At 37.5% G+C, this 16,130-nt stretch overlaps 1 protein-coding gene across 1 annotated transcript in view; it reads left to right on the top strand.

The window, feature by feature from the left end:
• Window positions 1-14,557, top strand: part of ilf3a (interleukin enhancer binding factor 3a) — a 17,947-nt gene extending 3,390 nt beyond the window's left edge. Inside the window, exons 4-17 of the mRNA XM_016266966.1 lie at window positions 2,617-2,813; window positions 2,971-3,136; window positions 4,996-5,143; window positions 5,957-6,048; window positions 6,395-6,490; window positions 6,611-6,722; window positions 6,817-6,914; window positions 10,579-10,678; window positions 11,048-11,128; window positions 11,209-11,231; window positions 11,722-11,865; window positions 12,336-12,432; window positions 13,415-13,744; window positions 13,816-14,557. Of these exons, the coding sequence (XP_016122452.1) occupies window positions 2,617-2,813; window positions 2,971-3,136; window positions 4,996-5,143; window positions 5,957-6,048; window positions 6,395-6,490; window positions 6,611-6,722; window positions 6,817-6,914; window positions 10,579-10,678; window positions 11,048-11,128; window positions 11,209-11,231; window positions 11,722-11,865; window positions 12,336-12,432; window positions 13,415-13,744; window positions 13,816-13,955 (1,824 nt within the window). The 3' untranslated portion in view covers window positions 13,956-14,557. The remainder of the gene's footprint in view (window positions 1-2,616; window positions 2,814-2,970; window positions 3,137-4,995; window positions 5,144-5,956; window positions 6,049-6,394; window positions 6,491-6,610; window positions 6,723-6,816; window positions 6,915-10,578; window positions 10,679-11,047; window positions 11,129-11,208; window positions 11,232-11,721; window positions 11,866-12,335; window positions 12,433-13,414; window positions 13,745-13,815) is intronic.
• The last annotated feature ends 1,573 nt before the right edge of the window (window positions 14,558-16,130 follow it).

Raw genomic sequence — 16,130 nt, 5'->3', positions numbered from 1 at the left:
GGAATTCAGAAATAAATATTAAATATATTAAGTTTATATAAAAAGCTTTTACAGTTAAAAACAGATGCCAGCATTTCTGTAAATAAATATAAAACGCAGGTCATAGCTGTTTTTTAAAGATCACATTGCATATAGCCTATAAAGAAAATAAAATATGATTGATCATATTAATCAATAATAAATCACAAAGTAAAAACACGGTATACATGTAGTTAAAGCAAAATAGAATGGAGGAATTTAAAGAGCAGGTCATATGGGTTTTTGAAAAATATCTCTTTTGCAGTTTATAACGTAGCTATCCTTAAATGAAAACACTCTGCAAAGTTGTTAATCAAAAAAGTGCATGATAAATAAAGATCAAAAGAGAGTCGGTTCTGAATCGCCTAAACGAGTCTATTTTTGAGTCTTTTGCCTGTTACCGGTATACGTCACTGGGTAACACATTTGCATAATCCCCGCCTGTCCGCGAAATACGAACAGAGGCCGTTTCTCAATATGCGTTCTTCAGCGATCTCAGTAGCCCCTCATCTACGAAGCTGTAGAACTAATAGAACGTGATGACACAGAAGAACTCATCCACAATATCCACATTGACCGCCACAAATTTTCACCATCCCCTGCCATCAGCTCCCGCGTCTCTCACACACACGAGCGGGACTTTAGCACTAGATTTAGCAACTTTTTTTCCATAGAATATTCATACTGACAAGCCTAGCAACTTTTTGGGATAAACCTTAGCTATGGTTCAGTTGGAAGATTTCGCCAGTGCTGTCCTGCCAACGTGAGGTCTGACTTTCCCGGAGAAGTGTCACCTCTCTCGGCGTCTGTTCTGTGGAGTGAGCGGCAGAGAAGCAGCGCATTCAGTTGGCCGCACCGCAGCCGACTCGTCAATAAATACTGTAAAATAAAACGGTATACAATTATATGTAAATAATATCTATAATAGTATGAAATGTTTTAATAAGTTATGACATTTGTTTGTTATATTATATTTATGGTTCATTGGCCGCTGCTTATGCTGTGACTATGCGGTCAGTTAAAGGGGGCATAACACACCATTTCACCCAATCTCATGTTAATCCTGAGTACCTATAGAGTAGTACTGCATCCTTTATACCTCAAAAAAGTCTTTAGTTTTATCATATTTATAAAAGAAAAATATAGCTTTACAATTCTCTCTGGAAAAAGCCGAGCTCCTGGAGGCGTGCCGTGGGCGGAGCTAAAGAGTGCCGAGCACTTGGGCGCCGAATGCCAACAAAACAGACATTTGATGCCGTTTCACTTACCGTCTGCAGTTCTGGATCATGACCAAGATCTTTTATAGCTGGGACCGCTCCATCTTTCAGTATCAAACGATGTGCAAATCCAGCGTCGAACTGGGCCTGGTTTATAAAACGTTCGTCAACAAACACACGTGAAACTCCGTTGCTGCCCCGGAAAAACAAACTGTATCCACTGTTTACATAACGCTGGGTTCTTTAGGAAGCTGAACAAAGTTATCTTTCCCTTACAACCAAAAACACACTTCTTTGGAGACATTCTTCCCGAGCAAGTCCCGTGCAGCGCTGCCGCCGGATGAAGCAGTAGCTCCTCACTGCAGAACAAAGATCCAGGGGGTGGGGTTGGATCCACATCTAGGGGGTGGAGATGGTAGGTTTAGGTATATGTAAGGTGGGAGGAGTTGGATCTGGATTCAACCTCGCCCCCTAGATACCATATGACCTGCTCTTTAAGTAATTGTAGAAGTCCAAAGTTCTGTAGAACTACGCGGCAATCCTTTTTGTATTGTTTCAGTATTAAGCCATTTTAACTGGATAATGAGTTTCTTTTCAGACCACTTGCCTTTATGGATGTGAAACTTGCCATGTAGTAAAAAGATTTAATATAAAAAATATGACTTGTGTCCATGTCATTTTCCCATAGTAAATAAAAACTAAATCACGTTGTTTGTCTTTTTATTGCCGAACTATACGGGGAATTTAATTTACACAGTGTACTCAAAAATTATCCAAGGAATGACAAAAAAACGAAATAACAAGTGAAAAGGTTTCAAGTATGTAATTTGTGTGGACACATAATCGTTCCATACAAATCTGAAAGCAAGCAAGCCACCCATCTAAAGCAGATGCAGAAAAACTTTCACAAAAGAACCCAACTATAAGTAGGCTACATTAACATTATTAGTCTTAACTCTTAACTAACGCCTTTCATATTTCAATGGACACATAATCGTTCCATACAAATCTGAAAGCAAGCAAGCCACCCATCTAAAGCAGATGCAGAAAAACTTTCACAAAAGAACCCAACTATAAGTAGGCTACATTAACATTAGTCTTAACTCTTAACTAACGCCTTTCATATTTCAAGTTTTTCCCACATTTTCCCGAGAAGTCTCCGGTGTAAAGGTATAACGGAAGTACAGATACACTGCTTTGTGGGAAAGCGGAAGTTAGCTGACGTCACTGTGAAAAGGGTCTATATGTTTGTTGTACCCATCATTGTTTGCCTAAAATAACGGAAGACCGTGATGAGAACACATGAACAGAGGAAATGCAATCTGCAAAGGCAATGTTTTGAATCAGGTGTCATAAATTCAACTCTTCTTTTACTCTACAGCTTCCGCCAATGAGGCCACCGCCTCAGCGAACGTTTGTGAATGAGGATCGCTATGTAAAGGCCAAGCACACAACTGTGTACCCATCAGCAGAGCAGCTGGATGCTGTGCAGGGCATGGTGTCTAATGTGGAGCGTGCCCTGAAGTCTGTCTCTGAATGGTTAAATGAGAAAGAGGGTAGTGCCGCTGATGCTGTAAGGTATGGGCGTTGGTTAGGGAAGTCAACTGCACTAATGTATTTAGATTTTTAAAACTGAGCATTTTGTTTTATGTTTAAGCAGTCACTGGGTAATTTATATTACAGTTTCGGTGGAAGTATAACCTCATGCTCAGAGTCTGTGCTGTTCTCTCTGCAGTGCTTCACCTCAAAGTAAATTGCGTGGTGTTTTGAGAGTGGGCCTGGTGGCTAAAGGACTCCTGCTGAAAGATGACTTGGAGTTAGAGTTGGTGCTGCTCTCCAGGGATGTGCCTACCAGTTCTCTGCTCAGGCTGATCTCTGGAAAAATCTCAGAATTCATAAAGGTTTTTCTCACCCTTTTTTATTATTAATTTGTATTATAGAAAGTTGATTAGGGATGCACCGAATGTTCGGCAACTGAAATGAACCGGATAAGCGAAAAGACTGAATAAATTGTACCGAACAATGACATGACATTCAAACAGCGCTGCACGAGCTTGCGGCGCTATCTGCTTGTTAGCCAGGGACAAGGTTCAAAGTCCATAGTGTGAGGAAAATCTGCGCTGAAACTGTTACTCATCTGCTGCTCAGTAAAAGTTTTATGCATTTTCAAAATAAAATAGAAGACAATAATGAGAATAATTACAACAGCTCTATTAATACTTTTCACTCTCACACACTGTTCAAATTGGGATCAGTAATATTTTTAATGTTCTAAAAGAATTCTCTTCTGCTCAGCAAGGCTGCATTTATTTGTACAGTAAAAAGACATAACTGATTCAAGAAGGGGGTCTCAAAAATGGGCAAAAAATATTTTTACCAACTTATTATTTTTAAGTTAAATTGTGCTTTGTTGGTACAGTGTCTGCTAGAATGTTAAAAATTGTTCAGTGTTAAGTAAATATTTTTAAATTGTTTTTATTTTGATCTTTGAAAAATAGATATTTTTTCTTTGAAAAGCTAGACAAAACTGTAAAAAGTACATTTTGACTATTTAATTTATGCAATGGTGGAAAAAAATGGGCAAAATATATGGGGGGGGAAATGCGAAAAAAACGTGGTATTCGGCCTTTGACCCAGTGTTTCATTTTGTTCAGCTTCAGCCAAGAATTTTCATTTTGGTGCATCCCTAGTTTTGATACTTGCTTTTCTCATTGATTGGGCTTCATTCATGAAACAAGCATTATGCAAATGCAAAGAGCTGGGTTGTTTTGCGAAACGCATGAAGCAGGAGAATTGGCATCTTTATGCAGAATGTATTTTAATTGAGTAAAAAGTTCAAGAGAGATGAGAACACTATAGTTTATTGGTATTTGAAAGCATTATAAAATTGGCTAATGTTTCCAATAAACAAATAGACTACTGAAAAGTTGGGGTCAAACAAGGATGCATTTAAATTGATCCAGGGACAGTAAGACATTTATAATATTGCAAAATGTATATTTCAAATGTTTTGAACTTTGTTCATCAGCAAAGCTTCCACAAAAATGTTATGTAGCACAACTGGAATGACCAGTTTCAATACTGATAGCGATAAGACACTTTAGTGCCAAATCAGCATATTAGAATAATTTGAGGGATTATTTGACACTGAAACCTGGGGTAATAGACCTTAGTCAGGGTAGTGCAATTTTACATTTTTGACAAATGACAACGAGGCTGTGAGGGATAGAAGTGCAGTGTATGTGTGTTTATGAACATACAGATTGTTCTGTTGACACAACATCTTTCAGAAATAAAGCTTTTGGTAGACAGAAGCTTTATAAAGTATACTGTGAAATTTATACAGTGTGTACATTGTAAAGACTGTCAGTCTATCCCTGACAGCATTGTTTTCATATAAATTCAATATGGCATCTAACCTGACCTAAGGTCTATGAAATTCAGCTTTGCCATCACAGAAATAAATTGCATTTCGAAATGTATCAGAATTGAACACTTACTGTGAAACATGTTTTACAATTTAAAATATTACTGTTACTGTATCAAATAAATTCAGCCTTGGTGAGAGACTTCTTTCAAAAACATAAGCATTTTTACAAACCCTTAACTTTTGAATGCTACTATACGTATAGAACCTTTTGTGTCCTCATGAGTTTTTGTGGCTGCAGATTCCATGCAAGACAGGTCATTATTTACCAGCCAATATTAATGAAAAACTAAACTGACATGCAGTTTCTCCTCTTGCTTTTCTTAATGAAAGGATGTTACTGAGGAGAAATACGTCATCACTCCATCTATCCAAGATGCTGCTATTATTGTTACTAGCCCGACGGAGCCCAGTCTGAAACTGAGCATCCATCTGACCTCACCCGTGGTCAGGGAGCAGGTTGAAAAAGAGGTATCTGGAGGTATGATCTCACTCTTTTTCATTTTCGGACCTAAACGACCTTCAGTACATCGGAGGAGTGAAAATAAAAATCCTGCTGCATCAAATGAGTGGTGGTTCCTTCTGAGCCAAATACTGGGTGCTTTCAGCATTTTAAATGTTGCAAGTATTGTCTTCGCTATTGTTCGGCATTTTACTGTTGAACGTTGAAATTTCCGAACGTCACCTCTAAAGCGATACGAAGGGTTTGCATTGCAGCAAAAATTAACCACTAGACTTGTATTTTACGATGTGCTTGTTATTATGCTTATTTTTTTGTACAATGATAAGAGTTTATTTTTTAACTGTTTCCGATCATTACATTTAGCTTAATTTTATGTAACATTTGTTTTTGTGCTTAAGGAGTAATCTGTTCATCTAGAACAGATTTCACTTGTATTTTGCTGCAGTATTTACCCTGTACACAACCTATTTCATTTAAATTAAGGTATTGCTTTTGTTGCCTGTGGTTGCAAATTGACTTTCTCAACCAAGCCTTCTAGTTTGTCAATTTTAGGGGCGCTGGACTTTTGACCAACTGGAAACTCTCTGTCTCGGAAGGGGGGGCGCAGTTGGCCTACAGAAGAGGAGGGTGAAATGTCTATAGAAGTAGAGTAATTTAAAGAAGATTAATCACTGTTCAAACAGACTAAGCTTTGTCTTAGATCACTTCCCGAACAGTTCCCCCTCTTCCTCTTGCTTGTGGGCATGGGAACACTGCGTCTGCCCCCTGGCCAGATGACAGAACCCCCCTTGGTCAAACTGTACCTTGTCTTCTTACTCCATTCGTCACTAGAACCGTGCGCGGAAAGCTCTCCGCAGGACGCTCTGGACAGGCAGAAATGCCTGGCTTCTCTGGCGTCTCTCCGCCAGGCCAAGTGGTTCCAGGTTTGCATCCCGTCTTTATTTGTCTAAAAGTCGACTTGTAACTTAATCTGACCTTTGACCTGGGGAAAATACATATTTGCACATTGAGCTTCTCTGAGAAATGCTTTTTAAGGCTGTTTGAATTTTGAAACGTCTATAAATGCTTTAAACTGAATTGCGCATAACCTGTTTTCGTTTAAATGTCAGATGTATCTTTCCCAGGTTGCAATTTGTTCGTTATTGGTCAGAACCTATAATTTGGCCAGATTGATCTGCTTCATACAAAACGTCCTCTAAAAAGCATCTAGAAGTTCTTTGAAGATGCATGGTAAAGTCTTGACGGGTTTGCTGTTTGTTGGGTTAACAGGCTAAAGTGTCCGGGCTTGAGTCGTGTGTCATCGTGATTCGGATCTTGCGGGACTTGTGTACCCGTGTTTCAACGTGGGCCCCTCTCAAAGGATGGGTGAGTCCACCTCAAAAACAAGAACAAATACATATATCTTTACAATTATACATTTACAAGTCTTTTTAGTGTAATATTTATAGGTCACTTTTCTGTGTATATCTCTTTAATCCTATATAGATTATTGAGCTGCTCTGTCAGAAGGCTATTTCAACCAGCGAGAGGCTGCTGGGACCTGGAGAGGCGTTCCGGAGAGTTCTGGAGTGTCTTGCTTCAGGGATACTAATGGAGGGTAAAGACCGAAACAAAGCATTGTCTGTGTTTCTGAGTGACTAAGCATATTTTGGTGTTTTGAGTCATCTACTGAGCATGACTCCTCTCGACAGATGGTCCAGGCATTTCTGATCCCTGTGAGCGAGACAGCACTGACGCTAGCGTCCATCTTACACTGCAACAGAGGGAAGACATTACCCAGAGTGCACAGGTTACTTGCAATCTAACACTTTAGTTTGACTTTATTTTACAGTGTATTGGTCTAGAAACCATACAAATTAAAATGGTTATTATTTACTTGGCCCAGTGTCATTCTAAACCAAGTGTGCCGCACAAGTCTTGAAAAGTGAAGCCAGAACGTCTCGATCGCCCCCAGGTGACTGGATGCAGTGTAGGTCATAAACCCCACCCTCTCCATGTAATCTAATGGGATGTGAGACAATCTAAATAATCAAATTACACTTAAAGTAAATTTTTTCCACGTTTTCTGTCATTTTAGGTAGTTCTTAACATGCTGATGTATGTTTAAGTGTTAATTTTTCTAATAAGTTGGCTTTTAATTAGTTATTTGATGCTATAAAAATGGGGTGTGGTGTTATGATTGTGAGCTTGCGATTGGGTCTTTGATTCCATGGCTCCACCTCACGATCACTACTGCGCAGACTCTGGCTCCAAACGAATCTCTACTGCGCAGGCTTCAAATTATGTCATTTTTGCAAGCTTACAGGGGCCATACTGAGAATGTTTTGGCTTCACTTTTCTGTAGTGGAAGGAAGTGGAGACACGTCGTCCATCTTTTTTTACAGTCTATGTTCTAAAACCATTTGGTGGTGCTTTTTTTTTATTGTGGAGCACTAAAATTAAATTAAATTAAAAAAAAATCTTCATTGTGACTATGTATTTCAAAGCTGAAAAAAAGAAAAGTTTTAAAATGTACATTTATAATTTGTAGGGATGTAACGATTAACTGCGAGCCAGTTGAAAATCGATTATAATATGTGACGATTCAAATCGGTTGAGATGCTAAACAAATCGAGATTCATTTAGGTGTAGGAGTTTATATGAATGTATGTCTGAGGGGAACTTACTGTCTTTAGAAAAATTTAGATGGTATTTTTTCTTTTCATCTTGCCTCTGTATAATGCATATTAAAGGGGTCATATGATGCGATTTCAATTTGTCCTTTCTCTTTGGAGTGTTACAAGCTCTTGGTGCATAAAGAAGATCTGTAAAGTTGCAAACACCAAAGTCTCAAAACCAAAGAGATATTCTTTATAAAAGTTAAGAGTCAGCCACGCCTACCTAAAACGGCTCGTTCTAACACGCCCCCACATATCTACGTCACGATCTGGGAAGATTTGCATAACGCCGCCCAAATGTTCACGCAAAGAAAGAAAGCGTAACTTTTATTCTCACTGTAGTATTGTTGACGCTGCAGCCATGTCGTGAACGTGCTGTGTTCTTCATTGTGAAAGCGAAACTACTTTGTTTGTTCTTCCAAAAGAGGACGATATCCACTTCGTCATGCCTAGAGCTGATCTGTGCTGGTCGCTGAGGGAATACATCAACTTTCACCGTGGACGAAGCGGAGTTCAGCCCGCCTCAGCTCACTCTATCCCGGCCTCAGTGCACACTAAGCCGGGGCTTCCCCTCATGCTAGGCCGCAGTGTTTTTTGTTGCCACTGATGATTCAAACGCGAGTTTTGAACACCAAATAATGTTCTTTTAGCAACATCATATGACCCCTTTAAAGTTCATGTTTACAGCGGAAACCAGGAAACGCTTTAAGCGCCACCTGCTGGCAGAGAGTGAATCTGCATCTCATTCAGCTCATCTGCTGTTTCTGTTTCATGCTGATATTTTTTGTGTAGTTTCACAAAACTGAAGTCAAACCATTATGTTTTTGCTTTAAATTTCAAAATTATACAATCTAATTTAGATTAAAAACTGCTCATGTTGCATGTATGCAGCATCTTTTTTTGGATCATGATGAAAATGCAGTGGTTGCCTCTAATTTTAAATGGAAAGAGCACAGACAAAGCCTTATTTTGTTTATATGAAGAGATTTATTTTATTTGTGTTAACACTTATTTATTTGATTTGGGGCTTGTTTTAACATTTCATTTTAGTTTTGTTATTTACATTATATTTAAATTGTCATTTAGCAGACGCTTCTATCCAAAGCGACTTACAAATGAGGACAATAGAAGCAATCAAGACCAACAAAAGAACAATGATATGCAAGTGCTATATTATAGTGTTATATTTCAATTTCACAAAGAAACGTGCAACATTTTGTCCAAGCAATAATAAAAGGACACATTACATTTATAGTTTCTTAAATCTCATTTTGTTAAAAAAAATCGTGAGTTGAGTGAATTGTTACATCCCTAATTATTTGCACTCAAATCTTTTCAAATATGCAGAACAAAAATGAGATATCAGGACTTCTGTGGTAATTTGTTTGTCATTTCTCCGATCACAAATGCAGACAGAGTTTTATGTTTACGCGGCGCAACGCAATGCGTAAAAAAACAGTATCAGTCATTATAATCAGTAATTATGTCCCCACTGGATGCAACAAATGCCTCGTTTGTAATGGGTTTTAATGTTGTCTCGTCGCTCCGGCCGGACACGACATCAACAGTATGTGAGGAGCGTAACATTTCCGTCTCACGCTTGAGGTATTCGGCCAATCACAACGCACTGGATAGCTGGCCAATCACAGCACACCTCGCTTTTCAGACCGATGAGCTTTGTAAAAATCAACGCGTTTCAGAAAACCGGGGCATGGAGGAGAAACAATAATGTACAGTATGTGGAAAATAATGTGTTTTTTTTACTTTAAACCGCATAAACACATTTCATTACACCAAATACACCAAATAATGTTCTTTTAGCAACATCATATGACCCCTTTAAAGTTCATGTTTACAGCGGAAACCAGGAAACGCTTTAAGCGCCACCTGCTGGCAGAGAGTGAATCTGCATCTCATTCAGCTCATCTGCTGTTTCTGTTTCATGCTGATATTTTTTGTGTAGTTTCACAAAACTGAAGTCAAACCATTATGTTTTTGCTTTAAATTTCAAAATTATACAATCTAATTTAGATTAAAAACTGCTCATGTTGCATGTATGCAGCATCTTTTTTTGGATCATGATGAAAATGCAGTGGTTGCCTCTAATTTTAAATGGAAAGAGCACAGACAAAGCCTTATTTTGTTTATATGAAGAGATTTATTTTATTTGTGTTAACACTTATTTATTTGATTTGGGGCTTGTTTTAACATTTCATTTTAGTTTTGTTATTTACATTATATTTAAATTGTCATTTAGCAGACGCTTCTATCCAAAGCGACTTACAAATGAGGACAATAGAAGCAATCAAGACCAACAAAAGAACAATGATATGCAAGTGCTATATTATAGTGTTATATTTCAATTTCACAAAGAAACGTGCAACATTTTGTCCAAGCAATAATAAAAGGACACATTACATTTATAGTTTCTTAAATCTCATTTTGTTAAAAAAAATCGTGAGTTGAGTGAATTGTTACATCCCTAATTATTTGCACTCAAATCTTTTCAAATATGCAGAACAAAAATGAGATATCAGGACTTCTGTGGTAATCAGTGTACAGTGCTTTCTTTTTCTTTCTGTTCCTCACACAAAGCTCTTTTAAACACTGCGTGAAAACTATGAACTCTTTGTGAACATTTCTCTTTTTTTAATGATGGAAATAAAAAAACACTGCTACATGAGAGTAAATGACTAAGGACAGATAAGATGGTTATTACAGTTGATACATTTACAACCTTGGAAAAAAACATTTAGTTATTCGACATTTAATTTGTTGCTTTCCTCTCACCTCTAGTTTGCCTTAAGACTGTCAGCTTTTGGGCAGCTGTACAAAGTTCTTGGAATGGACCGCCTCAATTCCAAAGCTGCTAGAATGTTCAACGAACAAAACCGAGGTACCAAAGTGACTCTTTCTAGTGTTCAAAAACAGTTTAACCTGTTTTCCTCTCATAAAATAAGTAGGCCATGTTTACTTTTGTATCTTTAAAGCTTCTATATGTAAATGACAGCTATTAAGATTGCTCAACCTTTATGAAAACTACTGCTGTAGTTGATATTGTCATTTTCTAGGCTTGATCCAGTTGCTAAACACTGAATAGGCATTAAATGTTGGACTGGATAGAGACCTTTGCATTTTGACTGCTAATATGTCTACATAGTATTATGTTCTGTTTTATTTCATAAGAGCAAAGAAAACCATGTTTTCTGTGTCTGTTAACCTATTATCATGCCACATTTCTTCCTTTCACTTAATTAAATTGCAGTAGCTGATATTCCAGTAAAGAGGCCAAGGGAAGTTTATGATGCAGGGGATCTTGAAATGAGGCCAAAGTTTCCAAGAAAAGGTATGCATCTCAATTTTTATACTGTTTTTCATAATCCTCTTATGTTACCCTGCACTAATTTTATATTCATTGTGTATTAGAAAAATACAGCATACCTCATCTAGTGAAAGATCATGACATTTTTCAGTTTCTGCTTTGAACATTTTTCAGTTTTCAACATGGATAAGAAATGTTCCTTAAGCAGCAAATCAGCATATTGGAATGATTTCTGAAGAATTGTGACACTGAAAATCCAAGAAGGGAAAATTTTGGATTAATCTGCCAATTATTGTAAAAAATAAAGTCTTAGTCTTTTTATATGTGAAGTATGCCTGTGACAAGGGTCAATAGAAAGGCTACAGGAGTCCAAAAAATGTGAAGCCCCAGGTGTAATTTGTGCAACACAAAATTGCATAGAATAACCAGGAATAAAATTCAAACCGTAAAATCCCAAAATATATTGGGGAATTTTTTGCAGCTGCTCACAAACAGAAAAAGCAATCAACAGTGAGGACAGTGCTGCTGTTTAAATCTACTGCTTTCCTGCTGTTCTCGCTTCAAATATAATAGTTTATTGTTCTCATGTGCATGTGCGTGTTATTTTTTTCTTTCAGGTGGAGGTTGATGGGCAAAAATTCCAGGGCTCTGGATCAAATAAGAAATTAGCCAAAGCCAACGCAGCACTTGCAGCATTAGAACAGCTTTTTCCAGAAGGTTCTCCTGCAGACCCACTCAAGAAAAAGAGATTCCCTCCTATGGTAAAGTGAAAGTGATGTGACATGTGGCCAAGTATGGTGACCCATACTCTGAATTAGTGCTCTGCATTTATCCCATCCAAAGTGCACACACACAGCAGTGAGCACACACACACCGTGAACACACACCCGGAGCAGTGGGCAGCCATTTTTTTGCTGTGGCGCCCGGGGAGCAGTTGGGGGTTCGGTGCCTTGCTCAAGGGCACCTCAGTCGTGGTATTGAAGGTGGGAGAGAGCGCTGTACATTCCCCCCCCCCACCTACAACCCCTGCCGGTACGAGACTCGAACCTGCAACCTTTGGGTTACAAGTCCGACTCTCTAACCATCAGGCCACGACTTCCCAAAGGCGACATATTATTCTGGATCTTCCCTTGGCCTCTTTCTTTTCTAATTTTGTTTTCTTCTTTGTTCAATATTGTTTTGTTCTGTGGTCTAAAGGGTTTTTTTCGTTGTTGTTTTTCTTTTTCTTTAGGGCTATGGTATGGCTGGAGTATCTTACAATGCAGGAAATCGAGGTAGAGGAAGAGGCAGAGGCAGAGGGAGAGGATTCAACACTGGCAAGTTTGCAGGTAAACTAACATCATGAAAGACATAAGCCTCATCTTTCTTATCAGTTTCCAAAAAATAACTCATTTAGCATCATTGTTTTGATTTCCATGGTTTGATTATCACTTGAATGCTGAGGTTGCCGAAAAAATGCTTCTACATGCACAAAGAAAGTGCTCATTGGGCAAGGGCAAAATATTATTTTGAATACTAATGTTTAATACTTACTCATATTTTAAATACTTGTTTATGATTTTCCGGCATGGAAATGTTATTCATAGTCATTAAAAAAATTATTATTGAAAACATTAAGTAGAAAAATCTATTTGGCAAACCCTCTTTTAGTATATAATTTCTGTATATTTGTACAGTTCAAAAGTTTGGGTCAATAAGTGTTTTTTATTTAGTACATTTTTAGTTAAGAAATAAAGAAATACATTTATTTTTTTAAAGAAATAACTACTTTTATTCAGCAAGGGTGTCGAATTTAAATTTGTCAAAAGAGAGTAAAAACATTTATTATGTTCGAAAAGATTTCCATTTCAATCAAATGCTGTTTTTTTTTACTTTCTATTTAGCAGACTCCTGGAAGAAAAGATATTAAGCAGAAAAACGGTTTTCAATACTGATAATGAATGAGCACCAAATCATCATTTTAGAATAATTTCTGGTGTATCACGTAAATTTCAGCTTTGCCATCACAGGAAAAAAAAAACACACACACACACACACACACATATATTGAACATTTTAAATTCTAATTTTTTAAATAGTTTTACTGTATTTAATTTTAAAAAATGCATCCTTGGTGAGCATAAGAGACTCTTAGATGTTTGAACGGTTGTATGTACCTATGCAAATAAGCTCCACTAGAGCTTATTTGCATAGTTAAATGTAGGTTACAAAGACATTTGTTAACTATTATCCAAAAAGAAATGCATGTTACCTATTATTCTGATGTGGATGTCATCTTAACTTTTAATCTCTATACGTTTGTCTCTCCAGGCTCCACCACTACTGCTGGATTGACCCCAGCCCAGTCTGTTACCAACTCCAGCACACCTGTGAATCCACAGGAAGACCCGTCTGCGACCTCCACCGTCAGCACGGCCACCTACCAGGCTGTCCCACCGCCAGTGACTGGCTATTATAATCAGTACACCCAATCCTATTCACAATTCAAAAAACCCGTGGATCAGGGCCAGAATCAGGCTCAAACTCAAACCCAGAGCAAAGCAACAAATCAACAAGCTCCTCTTGTTGGACCAGACTACGGCTACGGATATCAAGGGCCTGGCATGGGAATGGCAGGACCACCTGATTTCAATTATGCAGGTTAGTTTGAATGCTTTGAATGTAATTTGTTTTAAGCCACAACTATCTGAAACTCTCGTATTTTTTAATAGCGTACAGTGGACCACCTGGTACAGCAACGTTCGGGCCACCTGGAACAACAAATCAGAGCTATAGCTTCACCCAGAGCGCCTACCCCAACCTGGGCGGCTACAGCAGTGGAGCCAATAGCACAGACTACACATACAGATAAACATAACGCGTTTTCCGTGCTCAGAAATGTACAGACACTCATTTAATGTCATTTCTGTAATTCTATATCCTACAGTGTCCTCTGAGTTGAAACATTTGCTCTAAACCTTTTGAGATTTTATACCGTTTTGTGTTGATTTTGCCATTTGAACTGCACCTCAGTAACAGAATTAGCATGGTTTTGATTCACCACTAGTTTCAGGAAATGATACATCAGGATGGAAGTTGCTTTCTGTCTGTGCCTAAATGGTTGGTGTGACTCAAATGGAAATTGTCTCACATAACTCCGTTTTAAAGGTATATTTATGATCATCCTCTTGTTTTGCTTCTAAATTTTTAGCTGTTATTTTTTTTGTTTTTTTGGAATGAATGTGGATAATGAATGCAGACTTTTATGTTTACTTCTCTGAAACCACTTCAGCCATTTCTTGTTTGGATTTTTAAGAGGTTTGATTTGCATTACTCGGTTTAATCTTGGTATCGTCTTTTATGTAGAATGTAGCTATTTGCTGTTAAATAGGCCAGTGCAGAGGTTTTGTGTTTTCTGGGGTGGATGTTAAGTCATATCTTTGACCTGTGCAGAAATAAACATTTTTAATTGCTTTCCTGATTCATTTGACTGAAATTACTTATGACTATAAAGCACACTCTATCATATTTAATGTGCAAAGGCCTCTAAATTATTAACATTATCAAAACTTTGCTGAAAAACCTGTTCTACACAATCTAAAACATGCCTTCTGTCATCTGACTGATTTATACTTTTTTTTTTTTTTTTTAAAGTAAAGCCTTTTTTTTTTTTTTTGGTTAAAATGTCCCCCTTTAGGTTGTGGTACAGGTGACTTTTCTGTTAAATCTTTGCTGTGTAGAATAACTTGCAGAATAGGGTTTATATTGTTAGTAAAATTTCAAGATGAACGCTTACTGGATTGAAGCAACTTAGGTTTACTTGATTATCCATAAATTTGCATATTAAAATGTAAATATCATAGGCTTTTGAGAAACATTTACTTGTACATCTCTCAGTCATCGTTGTACTGTAATGCGTTATATGTTTTGCACCAAATTTGCATTTTCTTGTTTATTTTGGGCCTCTGAATAAAACAGGTGTTTTTTCCTCAAGTATGAGCTCCATATTTTCACTTTATAATAATACTATATATGACCCATACAAACCTGATGTATTGGATATGATATTCATAAAAACATATATAAAAAAAAGTTGTAAGACTAATTTTTAAAATACAAAAGTCATAGTGTCATTTTTAACTCTTAAGATGCACTGAACAATAAATTTGTACAGCCCTTTCTAATCAACAGATTCTGATATTCCAGTAATTCTGGACAGTTATTAAAACTGGCACAAAATTACATTCTAGAGAATTCTGTGCTTTCAACTTTGTGGAGGGCTCTGTTCTATTCCAGCACGACAATGCTCCTGTGCGCAAAGCAGAATCCATACAAAAGTCATTTACTGAGTCTGGCATGGAGTAACTTGACTGACCTGCACAAAACCTGAACCCCACTGATCACCTTTAGCATGAATTTGAACGCTGACCAAACATCTGTGCCAGACCTCACTGATGCTCTCTTTTCTCAAACCTCAACACTGACATGAGCTAAAAGTCACAAACCTGATTTCTTAATGACTGAAATGTTAATACATCTATCATTGATATGATTTAACAGCATTTAGGGTCTGTAGTTGTTTTACAGCCATCTAAACAGAGGCAGAACAGAAAAACAGAAGAGAAGTGAAAAGGTGGAACGTTAGTCTTACTAGGAGTGTTTGAAACAACTGCACTTAGTCACATGCATCTGTGGTCATTGAGTCAGTAGGAACATGCTTTGGTCACATGCGCACACCCATCCCTGTATGGGACCTAATATATAGTGGATGAGAGGAAACAGCATCCAGAGGAGGGATCACTCACACAAGGATACTTAAAGGACTAAGCCACTCATTCATTGTGAGTCTTTTTATCTGTTTTTTTAGATAATTATAATGTCACAGTTTAATAACCACAGTTTCAGTTATTTTAATCAGGGGATTTTTGATACACTTCCTCATTTTCCGTTGAATTATACCATCGAAATTCCACTTTAAAACGATCACTATCATTGGGAAATTGTGTGTATGTAGGCTATATTTATGTATATGTCAGTGTATGCATAC

The sequence above is a fragment of the Sinocyclocheilus grahami genome, unplaced genomic scaffold (genome assembly GCF_001515645.1).
Source record: "Sinocyclocheilus grahami isolate Dianchi unplaced genomic scaffold, SAMN03320097.WGS_v1.1 scaffold34.1, whole genome shotgun sequence".
Taxonomy (NCBI): domain Eukaryota; kingdom Metazoa; phylum Chordata; class Actinopteri; order Cypriniformes; family Cyprinidae; genus Sinocyclocheilus; species Sinocyclocheilus grahami.
The sequence above is the reverse complement of the archived record's forward strand: the minus strand, read 5'-3'. Positions and strand labels throughout refer to the sequence as shown.